This window comes from Merops nubicus, unplaced genomic scaffold, assembly GCF_000691845.1.
Source record: "Merops nubicus isolate BGI_N331 unplaced genomic scaffold, ASM69184v1 scaffold15416, whole genome shotgun sequence".
NCBI lineage: Eukaryota > Metazoa > Chordata > Aves > Coraciiformes > Meropidae > Merops > Merops nubicus.
This window is the reverse complement of record NW_008614488.1, coordinates 62,054-70,974: the sequence shown is the minus strand read 5'-3', so window position 1 is coordinate 70,974 and position 8,921 is coordinate 62,054. Positions and strand designations below refer to the sequence as shown.

At 39.5% G+C, this 8,921-nt stretch overlaps 1 protein-coding gene across 1 annotated transcript in view; it reads right to left on the bottom strand.

Annotated features, from left to right (window-relative positions):
- Positions 1-436: 436 nt before the first annotated feature.
- The window catches only part of SLX4IP (SLX4 interacting protein), a gene marked incomplete at its 5' end in the record, with an annotated part of 36,328 nt that continues 27,843 nt past the window's right edge, over positions 437-8,921 (bottom strand). Inside the window, 2 exons of the mRNA XM_008942255.1 lie at positions 437-1,253; positions 2,706-2,815. Coding sequence (XP_008940503.1) covers positions 437-1,253; positions 2,706-2,815 — 927 coding nt within the window. The remainder of the gene's footprint in view (positions 1,254-2,705; positions 2,816-8,921) is intronic.

Here is an 8,921-nt window from a genome sequence, read left to right as displayed (position 1 = left end):
CTGTTGGTAATGTTCATGTGAATAAACCATGACCTTCCTAACACGGAAAAAGGATTAGTTTTTACTAAAAATAAACTGTGTGTTCAGACACAAGCAGAACACTGAATAACTGCAGCTGCTAACAGATCATGAAAGTGGTTTTAACTTCTGCTGTCATCAGCTGATAGGACTTTTTAATAGTCTTAGAACACATATGGATCTAAAATTTTGCTTAGTAAATATTATGAGATTTTTCTTTCTATAAATACTACACCGGTTTGCATAATATTAATGTGTAACTTAACAGAATTATCTTCATTACAGTTTTAAAAGACTAAGATACTTAACTAAATTTACTTAAAAAAATGTTTATTTAAATTGCTTCCTACTTTTTGCATATGCTTTCCTAAAACAAATCTGGCTGCCCACCCCTGCCATCAGGGTAATGTTTCAGACTTTATGACTTCTTAAGCCTTCGCAGTTTTAACTTCCCAAGACCATTTTCAGCTTCTTTTTTTCTTTTTTGGACAAGCTTCTCTGAAGACAGAGGCCGCAGCTCTAAACAAGACGATGGCATCACAGGCAATTCTTCAGCAGTTGTGCTTGGCTCATCTTGGCTTGTCTGCACTATATTGTTCCTCTCAGAAAGAGGCCGGGAAAGGGTTTTTCTCAGAGTTAGTGACTCCTCATCAGACTCAGTCTTTGTTACATCTTGTTTAGAAAATGACCTGGAATTAAGTGGGGTCTTCTTCTCCAGGAATGGACCTAAACAATCCTCATCGCACTTACTCGTTTTTGTATTGCCAGGAGTTAAAGGAGACCCTTCAGAAGATACTTTTTTGAGGCGTTCTAACTTTTCTTCTGAACCACAGTTCTTTTGTTGAGCCTGTGTCTTGGTCGCTTTCTGACTTTGTTTTGGACCCAGCAGTGCTGACTCAGAGCTACACGGAGGGTTCTTGCTTAGAAGACTCGACTTCAGCCTCTCCACGGAGAGAGGTTTTTGCTGGCTGCTAACATCATCTGGCTGCCTCTGATTAACATAATTTTCCAGCTCTAAAACAGGAAGCTCCAAGCTGCTCTCAGCTGTATTTATGCAGTCCTTTAGCAGTCCTGTACTCTTGCATTTCACTTCAGATGGAGGACTGAGAGAACTCTGACAGTCATTCTTTCTGTTCCCCGTCTGTGAGTCCACCGAGCCAAGATACACTTTCTCAGAGCCCTTGCTGATTTGAGGTTTGCTTGTGCTAGTTTTCCTTGGTTTTGTCCTCTTCACACTGCAATATAAAGCAATTTTGTTTTTAAACTAAAATCTCTGAAACACCACGAGGGTAACCCCCTTTCTGAATGTGGAAAAAGGCCCTGTAGATCATCTTGACAAGCAGTAATGTTTGTCCAGTGTGGATAATATCAAGTGTATCCATTTGATTTTCCACTGCACTAGGGGAACCCTATTTATTAATGACTAAGCCATGAAGGAGTTCACATTCTATTCCAAGAGGCAGAACTGGATACATTACAGATGTTAAAGGTCAACACAGCATAAGTATATTGAATTCCTTCCCAAACCAGCTAGATAAAACAGTATTTGATAAGTGCCTAAATCATTTCAAACCATTCCCATATATTCATATGCATCATGTATATCTAAAGACTAGAGGGGGCAGGCAGGGAGAGGCAGTGTGAGCATCTCTGTGTGAGAGCTTCTAATCTCTGTTTTAGAATGTTCCTCTGGAATTTTTCCCAGGACATTTCAAAGCCTTACTTTAAAGTTAACCACTACTCTAGTATCATGCCCATTCATCTGGGAAGGACTTTGGTAATGCAAGTAGATGATATTCTAAAAAGGAATTATACAGGAAAATGGGATTGCAAGGGACCTGATGAAGTGTCAGTACATAAACACTCCTCAGCAGCGTGCCACCTACCCTACAAATCCAGATTTCACGTAGGCTGTAAGATGAACTTGATCAACAAATACTGAAGCTGAGTCTAAAGATACTAGTGTTGATCATCTCACGCTGAGACTGCTTTCTGCTGCTCTGCTGCTGCCAAGCAGCTCCTGGGTCAGTATATCTAACTCTCCAGAAAGAGAGCTCTTCCAGAATAGGTAGAGCTGGCACACCTCCAAACCTAATCTCGTTTCTAAAGACAACACAGATGAGACAACATGGGTGAAAAAGAAAAGTTGCCAGGGTTCACAGCAAATCCCTGATTGCACAGTTGATTTGGGGCTACTGGCAGCTTGCTCAAGTGAGGGCGGCACCCTGGTACAGCCAAGGACCAGAAGAATGTTCAGCTGAGCAGCTGACCCTCCCCGTCCGCTGTGCCAGGGACCCTCGTTCATTGTCACCAAAGATCCAGACTAACATCATGGCACACTGCAGACTCTCAAAATGAACAAAAAGTATATTTGCAAAGTGTTTTTCATCAGATTCGAGCATGACATATTTGCTTTGGCTCAGAGCTTCATTCAAGGAAAAAACACCCTGTTTTGATACTGCCTAGTGCTATGTGAGAGATCTGTGTGGGTTGTAATAGCTTTTTTTCATGCTGTACAAAACAACAAGGATCATTTTATCTGCTTACCCATGCTACAGTTGTAGTCTCTTAGTAATTTAAAATTATCTTTTGTAAAGGAGTTTATATTATTGGAAATTTTCTATATTCCATTTACCCAAATTTTAACAGATTATAAATTTAATGCCTTGGAAAGAATAATGACATACATTTCTTTCAAGATGTCTTGCTTTATTTGTTCATTCAGGCTCATCTTAAGCTTCTTGTTCTCAACAGATTCAGTAAAATATTCAGACGTCCCATTGGAAAGTTCTTCTTTCTGCTCCAAAAGAAAATACAGGTTTAAAACATGACACATCAAGCTATGATTATTCAACACAAAACTCCATTTCTAATTCTAAGACTTACAGATGTTCTTTATTATTTTGATCCGAGCAGTCTAAGAGAAACAATTATTTTTAATCTTTTAATATTTGAGAGTCTAGTCAGTTCCCTCCCCTTTCAGACTCCCAACGAATATATTTCACATGCTAAAATATACCACAAACAAACAAGGCTGTAACGTAAAGGATAGAGCTTTCCAAGCTGTCTGAGGAAACTGTTGGCAAATATTTGACATCTTTGTGGCTCAAACTGTGACAAATGCCAGGAATCTCTCTTGCAGACAGGAGCATGTTTGTCAGGTTTTTTTCTGAAGAGACTGACTGGCGCAGCGGTCTATACACTTATTCTCAGAAGAATTCCCATGATTTTCCATCCTGACAGAAAAATATACACTGTTATTTGCTCATTTAAGAAGGCAAGGGTTAAAACTTTTAATGTGAACATTGAAACGCTCGCAGCCTGTAGTGGTTGGCTACTAGGGGACAACAGGGGAATTCTTTCTGGTCTCAGCTAACAGCAGCACCGTGGTTTTATATAATACAAGATTGGGGCGAGAGGGAGGGAAGGAAAATGCTCTTTTTCTTCAAGCTGTGAGCATTTCCTTTCACAATGAAACAATCTCACTGAGAGAAGGGCCATTTGCTGACTTCACTAGTAACTACCACATACATCAAAAAAGTATTATCTCTGAGGCTATGAAGAGAAAAAAAATGTGGCAAAGTCAAGAAGAGAAGAGGCTTTGTCCATCTCCTTTTCTTTGATAGCATTTTCTCCACCAGCCTGCATGATGCAGCTTCTGATCGGGGCACATCAGCTGCAGGGAGTGCTCGTCTGGGCCGTTCCTTGCCCCGCTCACTGGGGCCAGCAGGCTGGAGCCAGGCAGCTGGGAAGGTCTGGAGCAAGCAGAGGAAGACTGCAGAGGCTCAAGGCCAACGCGTGTACATGACCCCTGCCTGCAACACCCCTCAGGAACCTGTTGCTTACAGGGGATTAAGCCCTGCCTGGTTTAATTTTTATTTCTATTTTAAAGAAGAGGGGGGAACCCTCACTGCTCCTTCCAGCAGAACACACCACTGATAACAACTTCCTGTTTTCTAAGCAGAAAAAGAAATGAAGCCATTTCAACAGTTTAAAAAAGTGCAGCTGTTTTGAGCCTCTCGGAGGCAGATTATGCAAGCATGTTTTTGAGTGTATTGACAGATGCATGAAGTGCTGTCCACTAACACTGCCATATGTGTTTACAGCAGGCAGAAAAGACATGGGACACAGGCAATGTGATTTCAGCCTCAGAAATCAAGCCTAACTAGTTTAATCTAAGGGATTAATTGCTGCTTCTCTTCTTGTTAGAGGTATTTGTCTAAATACACTTTTATATTCTGTAAACTATTAAAGCAAGGAATATTACTAAGATACACAAGAGCTTTGCTAATTTTAGAAGAGGACACAGACCCTTAACAGTCAAGTCTGTAGAAACTCCTCAAATTCCAGTAACACTCACATAACTCTGAAGGCTCTTGCACAATCGTTCTGCACCAAAGCAGCTGGCGAGCACTCTTACTTAGCCAGAGAACATGAGCACAAGCAGAAACATTTGAATTCCTGCTTGATAATAACTAGTCAGGCTAATTCTATTAAATCTGCTTCAGTCCTCAGCTGAGGACATCAACACAGCAGACTGACAGGATCACCAGCCTGCGAAGGAAGTTCTTGTAGATGCGGTAAGCAACGGGTGCAAAGAAGCACTTTGTACAAAATCCAGTTTCTGTCCACACCTGGTCACTACTGCAGCCAAGCAATAACGCCCAGCAGGAACCTGTACCAGATTCTGAAGGGTGCATGGGCCCTGCCTGGGGCGTGCTGTCATGCCAGGCTGTGAGGAGCAGACCTTGAAAAGGGGCAAAGCTGACAAAGCCATGTCACTCACGAGTTGAGTCAGCCTGGAGTGAATGGTCCAGAGTTGAAGGCCAAGGCATTCCCTCACTACACCATCATCAGACTTTTATTTTGTTTTCAAACAGCTTATCACATAAAGTAGTGACAGAAAAGGGTTAAGGCGTGAAAAAAAAAAAATTAAAAATCAAAATGATTTATATGTGAAACACTTCTGAACATGCCCTCTAAGTACAGTAGATTTTCCCCTTGGAACCACACCCTGTAAGTGCTGTATTTTGAGAGCTGAACAATTAACATAAGGCATATGAGTCAGTCTTTGAAAGACTCTGTGGGAACCAGAGAGCCTTTTGCTGTTAGGAGTGATGTAAACTCCCTAAGGCTGGAATAAGTCCACAATAGAAGGCAGAGAGTCATAAATAACAACAATGGGCACTCCATATACTACTAAGACACTCAGCCATTATTGGTGATACTTCCTTTATTTTCTTTATTAGACTTAATAATTTTAGTTAATTAAAAAAAAATAAAAAAAACACTGTCTGTTTTGGGAATACTATTTATTTCCTATGGGAACTTCAGGACTTGTTAAAGAAAGAAAAAAAGCTAATCTGCTCTCATCCTGTCTAGTAATCCCGAATTCCTTTTAGGCAGTGAAATAATTAAAGAAAAATATTCCAGGCATAAAAAGGAGGACGGCAGAAGCAGACATCACATAAACAATGACACCACGACAGAGAAAAACGTCAAAGCACCGCCAGGCCTGCGACTTGACTCTGAAAGAGCTGCAGGGAGTGGGATTGCTGCTAACAAATTAAAACCACATTTCTTGGCAAATTGTTAAAGACAGACATATTTACATTTGTATAGAGACTGGGTGGGCACAAAAGATTAAAATGCTGCTTTAGCCCTTGAACTGCCAAGTTCTATTAGAAATCTGTGCTCTTAAGATTCTAGGGTAAGCTCACTCTTTTTTGTCACTAAAACTCAGCAAAGAAGGGCCTGCAGAAATGAAGCTTATGAAGTCTTACTACTCTACCTGCTCACAACACTGGCCTCTCAAAACCTCATGTTAAGATCTTTAGTATTTATCCAAAGAGATGTCTGGGAGAAAGACTCTGTTAAGATCTACAGAGAAACATGACTGCTAGGTACATAATATAGTTGCTTTAAAGCTTATGAAATTGAAAATTCATTCTCCTGCTATCTTATTCAACTTACTATCTCATTCAAAATGAAAAAGAAACCCTCAGAAATGTAAAAGTGGTGACTGTCATCTGCAGCTCTCTCCAGGATGGCCAAGTTCAGGTGTCAGAGCATTAAATACCTGTAAAAAAACTACTCATGGGTGTGCATTTGGGAAGAATCCTTACAACTCGTTATCCTGAAGGAGAGTGACAGGTTTGGCTTTTTCAGCCCGACAATAACACTTGTAGAAATATATTTACTTCTCCAATCTAGGGTTTGGGATGCTGGGCTGAAAGAAAATTTTCCAAAGTGAACAGTGCTGCCCCCCCTTCCCACCTCTCATTTGGTTTCATACTTTCTAGTTGTTTGTTATTATGCTCTGGGTAACAGTTGCACATGCTTATGTAGCAATAAAGCAATGCGAGAGGATAATTAAATTTTGTGTCTGGTTAATGGCAAAAAAAGCCAACACAATAAAAAAATCACACATTGTTTCTGAATTGTATTCAATGTGGCTCAACTTGCTCATCAAAAAATACTTAATAGAAAACATCAATTGGTCCAATAAATCAAATTTAGTGTCAGAATGCCATACAGGAGGGGACTGAATATAATCATGTAGATGAAACAATGGAATAAAATACTATGCCAGGCACACAGAAGTGAATAGAATTAAAATCAGTAAAAGGAATCAAACAGAAACTGTTATTTAGGGGAGCTTCACGTGAGCTTGCAACCACGTGATTTCTCTTAATGCTACTTTAAGCAGTATCATGAGCTCAATCATCTAAGATAACCTTCAGTTCTCAGAACTATTCTAATAGATGACTGGCAGATCAGAGAGGTCACACAAGACTCTTTCCAATCTGATAAAGAGAAGAAGGCTCCTAAAGCAAGTGAGTAGGCTTGTCAGTGAAGGATGAATCAGATACTATTATCTAACTGACAGAAAATCAGAGATGGGACTTTGGGTCTAAGTCTTCTGCCCTCTCCCATCCCACATGAAGGAAAAGTTTCTCACAATCTCACGATTAAAATTTTTCAGCATTTCCAATGTAGTGATGTATCTTTCCTAGCAATTCTACTTATGAACTCCTACCATCCTACCACATCATAACACATTCATAGAAGTATTTTTCCAAGTACAGAAATGGATATTATTCTCAAACTCAAATACAGTGGCTTGATGTGACTTGTGGAATATTGCTCTACATTTTAAAATGGACTGTCCTGCTCTAAATGTCAGCAAATTCCAGTAAAAAAGATTAAGGATCATTCTATGCTACACATGGGAGTACTGATGTTTCATTTGAAACAGGCATTTTTAAGGAATGTTGATGGTTTTAAAAAGTACATTCTTGTCAAGATTGAAACTGGAGAAAGAACCAGAGCAAACTGCATCTCTCCAGTGAGGAGCAGAACTGTATGGCCTACACAGGACCTAGCACAGAAAGCAAAATATAGCTCCTGGTTTAGCACAGTCTTCATTATTTTATACCAACATTCATTTTGATTTCATAGCGTGGGTCTTAAGTTTTTGCTAGTCAAGAGTCCTTTTGGTCTGCATTACTCAGCTCAAGAGTAATCCCAGACTATTCTGAATGTAGGAAATTCAGAGCTCTCTAGATTTGTATTTGAACGCTTGCTAGATAATAGGAAACAGAACAATTTCTAATAAGCTGTAAGTGGCACGAAACAAGTTATGATATCTTATTAAAAAAGTAAAGTTGCAGGAGGGCCTTTTAAAAAAATGGCTCCACACCTGTAACACACATAGCAGGAACACACGTAACACTTTCTGAAGCCACAGAAGGTGCTCCTGAAACAAACTATTTATTTACATATGAGAAGCACGTGACACACGCTGCATGTATTTGCTTGAAGGCAAAAAGTGCTAAAATTAATGTTAAGTAATTGAGCTATTAATCATTCTGATTTTATACCCTGATGCTACAAGACTCAGATTCTATCTTCAGAGAAAGTGTCCACTGATAAGAAATGGAGGAAAAGGCAAGAGCTTTTCAACCAAAATAACTTCCCTCAATGACAACGAAGAAAAATGTGAAGCATAGGAATGCTCAATTTTTATTTATTTTTATGAAAATCAATGTCTTAAAAGCACGCACCTCTAGCTACCCTTTCCCATCAATTTTAAGCTTCCTGTCTCCATGAAAGAGGATGTACATCCAAGATACACATGTTTTGTACTTTTATAAAATAAGCAGACAGCAATTTCATGTGGTGCTTGACCCCTCTCCCCAACTTACAAACCATGATGGAAAGAATCTATTACTCGATTGCCACATGAAGAGCTGAAAAACAAGCCACTCCTGTAATCCTCTACTGCAGCTCTTAACAGTCTGACACAAGGATCCCCTAGCTGCCTACCTCCCTGAAACAGGTATCAGAGCCAACCAGTACAGATGTCTAAACACCTACCAGTAATACTGAAGTAAACTTGGTATTTACCCTTCCAAATATAACATGGGCTAACATAGCAGAACACTACTGATAGTGCTTGGTGGATACAACATTATTCATCTACTTAAGAACTCCAATTCTTACAGGAAAAAAAAAATCTACAGAAGAATATATAAATTTCAAAACCCCAACTGCTCTCTTTATCCAGTTACAATACTGTTTAACCATTGTAGATCTTGAAAAGAATAACTAATACTCTTGATTCTGGTTATATAAAAGCAAAACATGTAAAATAGGCAGAACTGCACAGCCCAGGAGATAATTACTCTTCAACAATTAAGTCAGTGTTTCAGCTTGGTTTCCAAAACCAACACCACCACCCCAGAAGCCCCCAAGATTTCTGAGCTCACACTGGAAATCTGTCCCTCTAAATACTTTCAAATTGTAACAGATTGTTCAGGAATCCTTCCGTGAACTTTACCACCATACGTTTTAGCTTACTGTTCAGTCCAGTTATGAAACTCCTACTAGTTGTAACAGAT